The sequence below is a fragment of the Eptesicus fuscus genome, chromosome 11 (assembly GCF_027574615.1).
Source record: "Eptesicus fuscus isolate TK198812 chromosome 11, DD_ASM_mEF_20220401, whole genome shotgun sequence".
Taxonomy (NCBI): Eukaryota; Metazoa; Chordata; class Mammalia; order Chiroptera; family Vespertilionidae; genus Eptesicus; species Eptesicus fuscus.
The window spans coordinates 71,970,949-71,985,630 of NC_072483.1; the positions used below are offsets into that span (position 1 = coordinate 71,970,949).

The 14,682-nt window shown below is 56.8% G+C and overlaps 1 protein-coding gene across 3 annotated transcripts in view; it reads right to left on the reverse strand.

The window, feature by feature from the left end:
- The window catches only part of SPEG (striated muscle enriched protein kinase), a 54,915-nt gene that overhangs the window by 13,926 nt on the left and 26,307 nt on the right, over positions 1–14,682 (reverse strand). For all 3 annotated transcript variants that reach the window (XM_054723351.1, XM_008145128.3, XM_054723352.1), the window contains 14 exons: positions 13,797–13,972; positions 11,082–11,342; positions 9,882–10,040; positions 9,593–9,782; positions 9,261–9,484; positions 6,805–6,924; positions 6,474–6,578; positions 5,671–5,877; positions 5,192–5,315; positions 4,902–5,077; positions 2,388–2,500; positions 1,899–2,067; positions 1,565–1,661; positions 1,239–1,439 (listed from right to left, as the gene is read on the reverse strand). In XM_054723351.1, the coding sequence (XP_054579326.1) occupies positions 1,239–1,439; positions 1,565–1,661; positions 1,899–2,067; positions 2,388–2,500; positions 4,902–5,077; positions 5,192–5,315; positions 5,671–5,877; positions 6,474–6,578; positions 6,805–6,924; positions 9,261–9,484; positions 9,593–9,782; positions 9,882–10,040; positions 11,082–11,342; positions 13,797–13,972 (2,322 nt within the window). The remainder of the gene's footprint in view (positions 1–1,238; positions 1,440–1,564; positions 1,662–1,898; positions 2,068–2,387; positions 2,501–4,901; positions 5,078–5,191; positions 5,316–5,670; positions 5,878–6,473; positions 6,579–6,804; positions 6,925–9,260; positions 9,485–9,592; positions 9,783–9,881; positions 10,041–11,081; positions 11,343–13,796; positions 13,973–14,682) is intronic.

Here is a 14,682-nt window from a genome sequence, read left to right on the forward strand (position 1 = left end):
GCTCAAGTCAGATCCCAGCTCAGCGCAGGCTTCTCCTTTCCCTTAAAGCACATCTGGTACCATTAGCCACTGTGTCTTCACTCTTCCGCCTGTCACCTGGGTGCACAGATGGGACAACCCTGCTTGTACTCTCACTTGCTGTGGGATCTCAGGCAAGTCACCTAACCTCTCTGAGCCTACACTCCCTCAGGAGTAAAATGAGGATAACACCTCCTCCTGCCCACCCTGTGAGGTATTTGTAGGGATCAAGTTGGAGCAGAATTTTGTTGACTGTAGATGGGACTTCTTGACTATTAGAGAAGGACCTAGAAGGTCCATGACACATAATAATCAGCCATTTTGCCAAGGTTTGGGTTCTAACAGTGCAGACTGAGAGCCTGGTGTGAAGGACATGGTCACCCTGCTTGTGAGAGTGATAAGCTAACCACCCAGCATCCTTACCATAGTGTGCCTTTGTTTAACAAACTCTCTTACAAAGCTAAAACCCATTCTTTATGGTAACAGCCTCCTAATAAAGCCAAGGATTGATGCTCATCTGAAATGGGGTCACTTCAATGTTCAGATGTACTGTACTGCATTTCGTGATAAAAATCACATGCCTTGCCAAAACCGGTTTGGCTCAGTGGATAGAGCGTTGGCCTGCGGACTGAAAGGTCCCAGGTTCGATTCCGGTCAAGGGCATGTGCCTTGGTTGCGGGCACATCCCCAGTGGGCGGTGTGCAGGAGGCAGCTGATCGATGTTTCTCTCTCATCGATGTTTCTAACTCTCTGTCCCTCTCCCTTCCTCTCTGTAAAAAATCAATTAAAAAATATATTTTTTAAAAAATCACATGCCTTTTCCTAGCTGTGTGACTTCTAGTGAGTTAACCTCTCTGTGCCTCAGTTCCATCATCTGTAAAATGGGGATAATAAAATTCCACAAAATAAGTAGGTATACATGAAGATTAAATAAATAAAACTCTTAGACCACTGTGGCACACATTAAGTCCTATGTACCTTTAAGCTAAAAGGGGGGGGGGGGCAGAAAATGTTGGTTTTTAAATACTTCCACTCTATGAGGTATTTATAAGATGCCTTCAGAACTCCCAATTGTCAACGGGCACGTTTTGTAAAGGTAGTCAGCCCCTCCCAACTGCCAATGGGGCCACTCTGTTAAGTGTGAAGTTACTAATTGGTTGTTACAAGGACCGGTCATTCAGGCCAGGTATCCCCTAGACACCCAGCCTGTCCCAGGATACAGCTCGGTGACAATGACCAGCCCCCGACGCCTCTCGAAGGCCTCATGGAAGTAGAGGACACAGTCGTGCTGGAGCCGGGCTAGCAGCCGAGCCTCCCGCCATGCTGATGCCTTTGGCTTGGCCTGGCTGGGGATGAACTTGGCTGCAAACTCCAGGCCAGAGCTACGCTCCACCACACGCCGCAGGTAGGAGAAGGCACCCCTGGGTGATGACAGATGGAGAGGATGGGATTCAGGCATTGCTGCAACACTGACTCTCCACACCTCCCGGCCACAGACCCAGCCTTTCTTGGCCCCCCGACACCACACCCCACAGCTCGCCCACACCTGCCGATCTCCTGGTGGATGTCATAAAAGTCGCTGAGTCTCTTTCCTCGCTGTTCCTCGTCTTCCCGGGCCCCATCTACCTCCATAGCTGTCTGAGCTGGAGAAGAGAGGCCTGGTGTTAGATGGGAAGGGCAAGAGAGGAATGAGGACAGAGACTGAGACAGGCAGGGTAGATGGAGAAGACAGAAGAGGAGCAAGAATGTTGGAAGCCCGAGTGGGGTGCCGGGGCTGGAAGATGTGGGAGCCAAGGAGTGCAAGGCCGGATGAGTGACTCCTGGACAGGGGCTCATATGGATCCCTGGGGGTGAGCACTTTGCCCTGAGCTCCAGCGCACCTGAACGCACAGCCAACTCTGCTTTGCAGAAGACTTCTCCAGCCAGGTTCCGGGCAGTGCAGGTGTAGACGCCTCCGTCCTGGGCGCCCGTGCTGAGCACCACCAGGGAGCACTCGTTCTCCTCGTACACGAAGCTCACGTGGCTGCTCTCAGTCAGCAGCACCTCATCCTGCAGAGTTGGCCGTCACCTCCAGCCTGGGCCTGGCTTCACCTCCACCTGGGACCCAGCTTTACCTCCATGCCACAGACCCAGTCTCACCCCTATCTCAGGGCCAGGAACCCCTTCTACCCCAATTAGTACCCCAGTTCCTCACACGCCCACCAGCGTCACTCAGCACCTCTGGGTCCCACTTCCTTCTAAAACGTACCCCTCCTCCTAAGGCTGCCTGGACCCCTCCCACACTCCCAGGAAACCCCTCCTTCTTCCTCCCAGGCTCCTGGCCAGCCCCAGGCTAGGCCTCCCCTGAGGCCACCGCGTCACCCTCTGACCTTGTACCACATGATGTCCGGCAGTGGTTTCCCCTCAACCACCACAGCGAAGCGAGCGGTTTCCCCAGCCCCCACCTCCACGTCCTCCATGATGGACTCAAACCGAGGGGCCTCTGAAACACAGGAGGTGGGAGTGGAAAAGGGAGGGGGACAGAATGTTGGGGTCACATGGGCCTGCCTCCTCAGCTCCTCTCCAAGCCCTTCCTCAGCAACTGAGGAAGAGGCCCTGGCCACCCAGAGCTCCCCCCTCCTCCCTCCTCCCCCCTTTTCTCCCCCCATACACACACACTTCCCCAGACCCCAGCACCTCACCACTGGGGCTCTCAAACTCCTAGCTTGGACCAACTGCTCTCCCTGTAAATCCATACGTGTTGTCCCTCAAATCTCAGAAAACCTAAGCCAGAGGGGGCAGGCTTGCTTTGTTTGACCCTCAGTGTTCATCTGCCAGCTTTGAAATGAGATTTTCACACACAAAAGAAATCTGGATTTCCTGTCTCTCTTGACAAATCAGGGCTGGCCATCCTGAGCCTCTTCCTTCCCTGCATTAATGGGCTGGCGTGGAGTGGCTCAATGCTGCCCCCTGTGGGCGATCGCCCTGTGCACAGTCCCATTGAGGGCTTCTCAGACTTTATTGTTCTGAGCTCCAAAGTCCGCTGAGCCTGTGACCCTGAATCAAGTTCACGATGGCATTGCCTCTGCCTTGACGCTTTCTCTCTCTGAATCTTGTTTAAGTGCTTAAGGGGCCCTCTGCCATCTTGGAGATGGTAAGAACAAACTGGAGCCGAATCTCAGCTTAGCTCTCTCACATGTGACTGTGGTTTTATTCTCTACACATATCATGTGATCGTGTTATTTCCTTATGAAGTGGCTTCTAATTCTCGTGATGGAATTAAATACATATTCCAGTGTGCTTTGCAGAGGAGCCTGTAACTTCCTGGTGCCTCTTCCTGAGCATGGTTGAGGAGCTACGCTGTAAGGAGAGTGGAGTGGTCAGGCCCTGGGGAAGAGCAGGGCCACTGGGCAGGGACCCCCACCATCACAGCACACTGCTTGGTTTTATATAGATAAAAGGGAAGGGCATCCTGGGAGTGGGGAAGATCTAGAGTGAGGCGGATGTGGAGGAAAGGGGAGGACAGGGGCCATTCCACTTGCCCTGCCTAGGGTGAGGGGTGGGGCACAGTGGGAGAGCGTGTAGATCCAAGCCCCAGGCCTGTTCTAGCCCTGGTTGGCTGGAACACAGTCTCCGTGTCACTGTCCCAGCCAGGCCAGGCTGAGGGCTGGGTGGCCAGGGCCTCTCCCTATATCTGGAAAGAAAGATGAGCCCTGCAGATGGTACTATCAAGGAGCAAAGCGGTGATTGAGGAGAAATTGACAGGGGATGGGGTGGGGGAAACTGGGCAAGGAAAAGACACGTAAAAGGGAGATCTGGAGCCCAGATGATGTGTGGCCTCACCCCATCCACCGTCCACAGGGGGGCAGTGGGGCTTCCCCATCTTCTCACACTCGCTCCTGCCACTTCTCTTCCACTTTAAAGAGGCTCTCCCTCCCCTCTAGGAATCTGGCTTCTAGTGGGAGGGGAGGATGTGGGGGTGAGAGGGTAGGCTCTATGAAGGTTAAAGCACTAGGTGCATCAAATAAACTTGAACAATTTTTTAAAAGCACCAGAAAATGCACATTTCCCCACAATAAGCTTGCCTGTGCTAACTACAATGTCACTTTCTTTGCATTTGGTTGGAATTGTATCTACTCAGCAGGTAACACTATTTAGCTGGCGCTGGTCCGAAATCCTGAGTGGCAGTTACATATGTCTAGAGTTAATTAACAAACTGGAACACAAGGCAATTACTACTTAATGCATGCTGGGGGTTGAGAGACAACGTCTTTGATGGAGAAATTACCAAAAAAAAAAAAAAAAAAAGTCCTCACAGCAAAGACTGGGAGGCTCTGTCCGACAAGTTGAGCAAAGGGCAGCCAGGATCCGGGAGCTGAGAGTCTCGTGATAAGATGCACTCCCTTGTTTTTTTTCTTTTTTAAATTGATTTTGTCTCCCTATGCTTGTTACACTTGAGGTATTATTTCCTGCTGTGTTTAACACAGGAACTAGGAGCACCCTCTGGCTTTGGAATTGGGTATTAGAACTTGAATCCTAGTTCCCGGTCTTATTAGGTTGTGTGACTTTGAGCCTGTTATTTAACACTCTCTGAGCCTCAGTTTCCCCATCTGTAAAATAGGGATAACAACCAACCCCCCATCTCACAGGGTTGATGTAAATATTAAATGAGGAGTTACATGTGAGATACTTAGCACTAAGCCTGACACATTCTAGGTGCTTAACAAATATCTTATTGGTACTATTACTATTAGTGGTAGTAGTACTGGTATTAGTATGGCCATCAGATGGGCAGGCTGAGAGGGAAGACCTAGGACTGGCCAATGGGTGTGTGACCTGGGGGTTGGAGGAGAGGGCTATGGGCCTCAGAGGGAGGAGAGGGAAGGGGGTCTGCTATCACCTACCTGCCAGTTCCAGTGTGACCGAACAGGCCTGTGTGCCGTGACGGTTGCGGGCAGTGCAGGTGATGGGCCCCATGTCCCGGCGGCTAACCCGGCAGATCCGAAGACAGTACTGGTCGTCATCTGGCTGACTCAACTCGTACACACCTGCCCGCGCCTCTAGGAGGGCCCCTCGGCAGCTGAGGGACACACGAGAGGGAGATCACCCAGGATCCAGCCACAGGAGGTCATGCTAGGATGGCCGGAACTGGACTGCCACTTGTGGGAATGGGGCATGCCAGGCAGGGCCCCACCTCCTCCAGACGACCTGGGCCTCCACGTGGTTGAAGGTGACGGTGACACTGGCAGGCTGTCCCTCCACCACATACACGATGTCTGGCTTGTCCAGCACAGCGGGGGCCTCCTCCAGGGGCGGGCCTGAGAGGAGGAGATCCTTAGGACCCACTGCTCCTCTAACCCTCCCCATCGCCCTGTGAGCTCCATTTTCATAGATGAGGAAGCTGAGGCTTGGAGAGGGTTAGCACTTTGTCTAGGAGCCGCAGAACTGGGACTGCACTCCCAGCTTGTCTGACTCCAGAGCCTCAGCCTCGCCCACTGTGAGTGCTGCTTTCAGGAGTGAGAAGGAAGCACTTTGACGGTCAAGGTCGCACCCAGCCACACTGTTCCTGTCAAAGCTCTAATGTCCAGACCAGCCCTTGAGCTCCCACTGTGGGGACCCAGTTCCCCGGCCCAACAGTACCCACCCCCGCTCCATAAGCACACCCAGGCTCACCTCGCTCCAGCAGCTGCACAGGCTCAGAAGGGGGTGATGGTTTGCTGCTGCTCTTGATGGTGGCACTGAGGACCCGGAAAATGTGCTGAACCCCCTTACGCAACCCTGTGGCTGACCATCCAGGCTCCCGCAAGCCCGTGGCCAGCGCTGTCCACTGGCCTGAGCCCAGCACCTGGTGCTGCACGGTGTAGGTCAGGGCGTCCGGGTCTGATGGGGAAGCAACTGTTAGAGACGGGCATGGCTGGGGCATCCTCCACTCCACCCCCACTCAGTTCTTCAGGACCCAGGAACTCATCATTAGTCTGCTCTGAGGACCTGCCTCAGTGTCTCCTGTTGCTTCTAACTGCTCTCCATCTGCTCTTGCCCAACCACTGGCCTAGCCAGGCTAAGAGCCAACAAAGTGCCAGGCATGGGGTCCAGTTACAGGCATGGAGAGAGCTTGCATTGTATCCCAATTCCTTGTTACTATCTGAGGTGGGGAAACTGAGGCAGAGAGTGGGAAGAGGTCACGAACAGGGAAGAAGAGCATATTCCCGAGAGCATGACCCACGCACCCAATCCCTCTGAGAAAGAGACGGGAATATGGTGGCTCCCTTTGTCCCCTCCTGACCCGGAGCTCCATCCACCATGCAGAGGAGGCAGTCAAGGTTGCTCCTAGCCGTGCTCCCAGTACTCCGTCCACTCCCCACCCTGTATGCTTCCCTGGGCCTTGCCCTCCCGTCCTGGCTCTCTTGGCACTCTTGCCCGAGCCTGCCCTGCCATGCCCCATCCCCACCACTCAGCCCTGTGTGGCTCTGACCCACCGATGGCCATGTCCAAACTCCTGGGGGGGTTCCATGTGAGGGTGATCATCCTCCCAGTCACAGCCACCACTTGTGGGGCACCATCTGGGGGGCCTGGAACCACATCTGAAAGCCAAAGGTCAAGCATCCGCGGGGGCCTTTAGGTCCCAGTGGCTCCACAGGATCACCAGGCCTCAGGGGAGTGGGCTGGGGGCAGGGACGAGGCCAGACAGTTCCCCAAGGGATTGAAGGAAGAGAGCAGGTGCAAAAGCCCCCCCCCCTTTCACCAGCCCCCTGGGTAGGCCAGAGGCTAGGCTGTGCATGTAGCTGGCTGGGAGGGTGCCTGTCTCACCTGTGACATAGAGGTGGGCATAGCAGGCAGCTTTGCCCAGCTTGTTGGCGATGACACTCTTGTAGACACCAGCATGCTGAGGTCCCACAGCGGGGAACACCAATCGATGGACATCCCTGTCTGGGGGGGCAGGGAGGGACAGTGACACTGGGCCTGAGCGAGGAGAATACTTTGAGGGGTGTGCCCATGCCACCCTAGACCTGGCCCTTCACCCCCACCCACTCAGGGAGGAGAGGAGAGAGAAGGAATAGGCAGACAAGCAAGAAGTGTGTCCATCGTGTGGCAAACCCTAGGTCCAGACTGCCAAGTCTACACCTGCAGCTCTGGCCCATCTTGTCTGTCCCTCCACACTTCAGGCCCCACAGCTTCTCACCTTCCTCCCACACCATCCACCAACGGTTGACTGCCCCTCTTCTTCGCACCTCTGGGGAGGGTGTCACACCTCTGTGTCAAAGTTCTATCAAGGCTTTGTTCCAAGGGCCCTTCCCATGGCCACTGGTGGCCCCAGGGCCAGCACAGAGCCCCTGAGAGCACCCCACTAGTGCAGCCCACACTCCACCTACAGCACTGCATGTTGCGTCTCAACCTGGAAACCGTAAAAGCACCTACTGCACAGGCACCTACTGACAGCAGCCAAAGCACTCAGACTAAACTCCCACCTGGCCACGTCCCCTGCTAGTCCTCCACCATCTGACCCTGACAAGCCAGCAGGTCCCTGAACAAGCCATAGGGGCTCCATCTTCAGATCTTTGCTCACAAAATTCCTCCCTTCTGGAACATTCTTCTCTTACTAAGGCCTCCTTCTCCTTCAAGATAGTTCAAGTGAGTGCCAGCCTGGGAAATCTCCTGTGCCATGACTGGGGGCCCCACTCTGCACCCCCATCTCTTCTCCCCTCCCCAGGACCTCCAGCAGAACCCACTACCTTGCATGCAGTAAGTGCCAAATATATGTATTATATTATAAACTCCAATAAGAGTGTTCTGCTATGCCAGCTATTTGACATACATTTTCTACCCCCATAATCCTTTCAACAACCCTGCAAAATTGTCCTCATTTTGCCAATGAGGTCAGAGACATTAATGGACTTGTCCAAGGTCACACAGCTAATACATGATGGAGCAATGGCTTGAACTTGGTTCCCTCTGAATTCAAAGCTCTGTGCCTACACCGTGTTCCCGGAATGATGATAAGGAAGCTGTCTCCAGCAGGGACAGGAAGAGGAAGAGGCCTACACTATCCTCATTCATATAAGGGCTATCCCCAAATACCCCTCCCTCCTCTTAGTGGTTATCTCCCATGGAACAGTCACCCATTTATCTCTACTGAGACTATTTATAAAGGAAGAGAAACCAAGGGCCGCCACTGACCCCAGATACAAACAGAAGAGACGCCAGCTCAGATCCTGAGACAGACACCCACTCAGGGCCTCAAGCAGACGGAGAGATAGGAAGCCTGTGGGCTGAGCAGACAACTGCTGTGGCGGGGGGGCAGAGGGGAAGGACCTTGGTGGTGGCACTGGAAATGGGCACAGCCGACAGGGAGCATCCTGGTTAGGAGGTGGGAGCCAGAGTCAGATGGTCCTTGCCTGCCTTTGAGCAAGTCCTTGACCCTCCATAAGCCCCAGTTTCCCCATCTTTAAACAGGAATAATAGTACCTGCCTCACAGGCCCGTGGTAAGATCACCCATGCCAGGCCTTTAGCACTCAGAGCCCGGCACACGTGAGGCGCTGAGTTTTGTCACTCTGCCACTGTGAAGGGGAGGCCATCGCGTGGCACAGGGTGGCACTATCGGATGGAGGCAGGTGGCCCTTCCCACTGGAGACTCTGATTCCTTCGAGGGTGGAACTGAGATAGTCCCATGGGAAACACCCCAGGCTGAGAGGACACGGTCCCAAACACACCCCTCTGTCTTCCTCCAGTTCCTTCTTTACTTGCTATTCATTAATAGCCTTGGCCAAGCATCCTCTCGGTGCCAGACACTGGCCACGTGGGCCTTTTCACTGAAATTTCTCTGCTTTGCTAATGAGAATGACAATGGTGGCAAAAACAGTAGCAATAATCATAAGACATGACACGTGCTGACCACTTGTTATTTGCCAGGCCCTGCTCTAAGTGTTCTGTATGGACTTGCTGATCTAATTCTCTAACAAACCGATTACAGATGAGGAAACTGAGGCACAGAGTGGTTCTGTAACCTGCCCACAATCAGTCGCAGGCTGTCTAGTAAGTTCCTAGGGAGCTACTGAGGCCCAAAGTAGTGACTCAGCAAGATGGGTGCTGTGTGGGCTCAAGGAAGGAGGCGACCTCATAGCCTTTCTGGGCTCCCCTCCACTAGACGCCTCATCCCTGACTGGGCTCGAAAAGAAAGGCCCGAGGGTGAGCACGGCGGAGGGCACCGCAAGCAGAGAGGATGCTGGAGGGGACACTCCCCAGGGCCCCTCCCCTGGGCACGTACACTGCATCATGCGCCGGTCATCACTGCTCTGGATACGGTGGCCATTGTGGAACCAGCTGATGGTGGGGTAGGGCAGGCCGGTCACCTGGCACTCCAGCATGGCCTCCTTGGCCAGTCCCACTTCCAGGTCCTGCAGTGGCCGCAGGAAGTCGGGCATGGACAGCCGCTCCAGCTCGCCGTGCTCCGGCTCCTCAGGGATGGATGGCATCTTCTCCAGCTTCGAGCTGCAAAAATCACAAAGCTGCCCAGGGTCCCAGAGCTTTGCCTCCTGTCACAGGCGGGGCCGGGGCCCCACAGAGGCAGCGCTGGCGGCTCCGGCGCCCAGGCAGTACCTGGGGCCCGAGGCAGCTGTCCGAGGCTCCTCCACGTAGAGCTGGGCTGAGCAGTGGGCCTGGCCGTGGGTGTTGGTGGCACTGACTGCGTAGAGCCCCTCGTCCTCGCTGCCCACATGGGCAATGTGCAGCGAGTGCAGCCCCCCATCCTGCCGCAGACGCAAGTTCTCACTCTCCTCCACGGCGTGGCCTGGGGGGAGGGAGGCGGAATGCACAGCAGACTCAGAGAGGGGTCCTGCTCTCTGGCCCTTGGGGGTCCCCCCAACATCTGCAGGGTAGAGGGCCATACCGAAATGAGTCCAGGTCACGGAGGGGGGTGGGGTGCCACTGATCTTGCAGTCGAAGCGGGCCGTGCGGCCTTCCAGCACCTCCAAATCCTCCAGCAGCCGCGTGAACAAGGGCGCCAGTGAGGGCCGCACCGTCAGCCGGGCACTGCAGGTCAGCTCATCTGCAGGAGGGATGGGCACTGGGGCAACAAAGGCCACGGAACCCCAGGCACCCCGACCCACAGGCCCCCTGCCTGGGCCAGGAGCTGGACCCCAGCAAGGTCCCTAGGCACCGGAAGAGGCACTGGGCCTTCTCAGGAAGGTGGAGGCCGGCAAGGGTGGCAGAGGCTGCTATGGTGGCTAGGGATACGATGGGTGTCCAGGGCCCCAGCCCGGCTCTCCCATCCTCAGCTCAACTTGCCCACCCAGGGTGATGCTCAGCTCAGCAATGAGGCCTAGAAGGCAAGCCCGTTTCCTCCCCTGCACCCCCTTTCCCTCCCCTTGGAATTCTCCTCTGCACCTGGGTTGTGCCCATACTTCCTCCCACCACCCCAGACATAAAGCACATGCCCCTTTGCCCCACTCCACTGCCCCCACAGACAATCTTCTGGGGGAAGCGACAGCACCTGACGCTGACCAAGGTCCCTCCAGTGTCACCTTAGGTGCTCATTACCACAACCCGGCGAGGCATTGTCTCCACTCCTCAGACGAGGACGGGGACCAGGTCAGAGAAGGCATTCATAATACTAATGGCTGACATTTATTAGGTGGCACCCTTCGCCAGGCGCTGTGCTTTGTTCTTTACATTCATTATCTTATTAATCCTACCGATCCCCGAGCTAGGCATTATCATGATCCCTTTTTTTACAGATGAATAGTCTGAGCTCAGAGAGATGAAGTGACTTGTCCAAAGTCAGGTGGCTGCTATGCGACAGGGCAGGGACTGGAACCCACATCCAGGTTTGTCTGCCACACCTCAGCAGATGGGCTCCTACAGGAACTGCAGCTGGCACTGACACGGGAGGCCCTTCCGGCCAGGTGCTGCTCTAGGTGCTACTCCAAGTGCGTTTACTGAGGCAGGTGTATTGCACCCTCTCCCACCCACCACTCTTCCCCCCGAAGACAGAATCCATCTCATTCTGCACCCAACTCCTTCCCCTCCAGGCCCCTCCCTCCAGCTCTTGGGGGCCCAAGGCAGCCCTGGGGCCCAAGCGGGCCGTTACCTTTGGCCGTGCTGAGCTTGCAGGTGTAGACGCCACTGTCGTCCTCGTGCACGGAGGTGAGCAGCAGCTTGCATTTCCGACCATCGAAATGCATCTTGCATTTGAGCAGCGCGGGCTGCAGCAGGCGGCCACGGCACAGCCAGTCCACCTCCACGTCCGCAGGACCCGCCACCAGGCACTCAAACAGCGCCATTTCCCCGGCCCCCACGTCCACGTCCTGCAGGGGGGCCAGCACGGCCAGGGACCGGCTCTCAGGGTGTGCTGGGGGAGCGGCCACGGGGAGTAGGCACACAGGGAGCGGAGACACGGGGTGAGGGAGACACACACGCACACAGAGAGAGACAGACAGACACAGAGAGAGAGATGCATTTTGTTCCTTTGGAGACAGAGGGAAAGCCCACCCTCCTGGCTGGCCAGGACCGTGCGGAGGTCTCAGGCCTGGCTTCAGGACAGCGACCCCAGCTGGGCCAGGGAGGGGGAACTCGGGAAGCGGCAGGAATCAAGGACAGCGAAACTGAGGGCCATGTAGCGGCAGAGACGGCGGCGGAAAAAAATACCACACAGCACACCAGCTGGGTACAAACTGGACTTTATTTGAACTAAGAAACAGGAACTTCTGAATATCTCCACACCCTCTACAGGAGGCCCCTACTCCCGTGTCAAGTCTGGCTAACTCCCTCACTCCCGGGCAGAGCCTCCCGGACTCTGACAGTGAAAGGGGGAGCCCCAAGTGGGCCCTACACCTGCCCACAGCCGGGACTCAGCCAGGCCTCCTCATCAGCGCAGGGCCGGGGCCTCTGGCTTTTGGCCTCCTGTGAACAGTGTTGTACCACTGAAAACCCGTTTCTGGAACGGTCAGTGCTCTGCCCCCACTTCATGAGCTCCTTGTCCACAGCCCTGACCCCTCTGGGCCCTCCACCTGGCAGGTGCTATGCCCTGTCTCTCCCCCTCCGTTTTATCCCATGCCAGCTTGGAGGCGTCCTTTCCTGACTGTCACAGACACACAGACAGACAAACGGATAGACAGACAGGGCCTGTAGCAGTGGCAGCACATGCACTCACTGGGTGCTCCCCTGCAGGGAGAGACTGGGAAGGGGTCTTGATAGTCCTCATGGCCACCCCCTTCCTGGCACTCAGTCCATGTGGGGGCTCCCAGCCAGCCCAGTCATATGTCCACTTGGGGAGGGAGGGGTCCACTGGGGCCCAGGACTACCCCAGGATGCTGCACGGGGAAGGGAGGGGAGGGGAGGCTGGAACAGGGTCCAGGCCGGCAGGGTCTGTGGGCAGGAGGCAGTGAAACACAGCGAGGTCCGAGAGGTGCCTGAGACAGGGCGCAGCTCGGAGGGTAGCGGGGGGAGTGCAGTCGGCCCCCTGAGCTCACTCGCCTGTGTACAGACAAAAACCTCAGTCAGCAAGCGGCAGGTTAGTGCAGTACACGCACACGCACACGCACACGCACACACGAGCACGCACGCAGCCTGGCTAGGCCCCCAGCACAGACAGCTGCCTCTCCAACTGCCAGGGCAGCACTGCCACAGTCAGCTCTCCCAAGCGCAGCCCTGGGGTGGGGGGCAGGCAGCCAGCCAGAGGCCAGGGCCCTGGGTTTTCTGGGCAGGTAGAGGCCCTGGGCAACCAGGGGAGAGGCATTCACAGTTACCAGGAGCACCCCAAAACCTGAGAGATGTTGGGGAGAATTCCAAAGAGAGAGAAGCACTGAGACATGGGTTAGCACAGAGAAGCAGGGCAGACCAGACCCTGAAGGGGCAGGCGCAGGCCAGGGAATGGGGCCAGGCTGTGGGATGGGGGTTGGGGGTGGATATGGAAGAATTCAGAGACTGAGGAGGAGGCGACCCCAGGAACAGGAGGCACAGGGTCCGGTAACTGAGGCAGGCAGGGTCCATTGGGGCAACCATGACTGTGAGGGTCTGGGCTCCGGCAGGGTCTGGAGATCCTGGAAGCTCTCAGAGCTGGCCTCTGCCAGAAAGTGGGGACGATGGCTGAGTGCAGAGCTGAGGAGGGGTTCCCAGCCCTGAATTGGCCATAGGGAAAGGGGAGGCAAATGGCCAGTCCTTGGGAAGAAAAGCACTGCCCCCCAAGGCAGCCTGGCTAGGGCCTGCCATCCCCGATGCCTGAAAGGCCTCCTACCCTTAGGCCCGACTCCGAGACCCAGCCCTCTCCACATTTCACAGCTCTGCTCACCCCGGGTCCCGGCGATGCTCCATGCCCAAGTCACCCCAAGGGCCCCTCCGAACGGGTCCAATTATCAGACATTCCCCACTGCCACCCCCAGCCACAACAGATTCTGCACAGCAATGAGATGGGTAATAGGAGAGAAGGGAGTGGGTGTGTGTGGGGGGGAGCCTGGGAAAGGCAGGGTGACAAAGACGTAGAAGCGTGTAAGGAGAGGATGGCTGGTGGCAGGAAGCAAGGTCTCTGGCCGGCATCAGGGGCACGTATGCCTGAGCACAGGGAAGGCGGTACTGGGTAGTAAGCTGACCGCTGGGCAAGTTGCCATGTGGCCTGGGCAAGTCACTTCCCCTCTTTGGACCTCAGTTTCCTCAGCCACAGTGTGAGCAGCTAAACTTGGGGCTCTCAGAGGCCCTTTCAGTTCTGGCATCCCATAACTGAGGCTATGTGAGCATTGGCAATTGGGCAGGAACGAGGCCGGGGCCAGGTGGGGGGTGAGGGGGTTCATGGGGAGTGGGATGGACTCACCTCGGACCTCCAGGCGGGCCTCGCACTGCCGAGCGCCATACTCGTTAACTGCTTTGCAAGTGTAGAAGCCAGCGTCACCCCGCTCAGCGGCCAGGATCCGCAGCCGGCACAGCCCACCCTCGGCCTCCTCCGCGAAGCGCCGCTGGTCTGGGCGCACGGGCTGGCGGTTTCTCAGCCTGTCAGAGGGGCAAGAGCTCAGTCCCAGGGCCCAGGGTCCTCACCTGCACACGAGGAAGTGGGGGCACAGAGCCAAGCTGGCCTCTCCTCCCTCTTCGTCATTTGTCCCCTCCCCAGATCTGTCCCACTGACCACGGGCCCCCCTGCGTTACAGACAGGTTTTCACCCTGACTCCGCATCCCACCTCCACCAGGAACTTCCAGATCATGTCTGCCCACCTGCATCTCTCCTTTCTAGGAACTTAACTGCACTTAGAGTGGCGCCATGCTATTCAGCTCATAATAGCTCTTAAATTTCCTCATGTCTTATTTTTATTTCTTTATAATGAACAGGTAGCTTTCCCACTTCCCAAAAGGGACATGTTAAGAAATCACACTGGGGACGAGACAATCAATTAAAAATGAAAGTAGAACCCAAACCAATAAAAAACAATAACCTGAGCGAACTAATCAAAGCTCCAGGCACCTGGGATGTAGCACCACAGATGAGGCCCGAATTTAACTCTGGGCTCTGGCAGCTCAGAAACAACTGGTTCCACCTGGGCTCAGCACAGGGCTGGGCGCAGAGAAGGCCTCAAAAATCAGCCTGTGGTCAACGGACTGGGGGCGGGCAGCCTCCTCAGGGAGTGAGATGGCTCCAGGCTGTTCAGCCCGAGTGAACAAACCCCTCCTCCAGGAGGAAGCCCCCAGTGAGCCCTGAACCCAGGCAG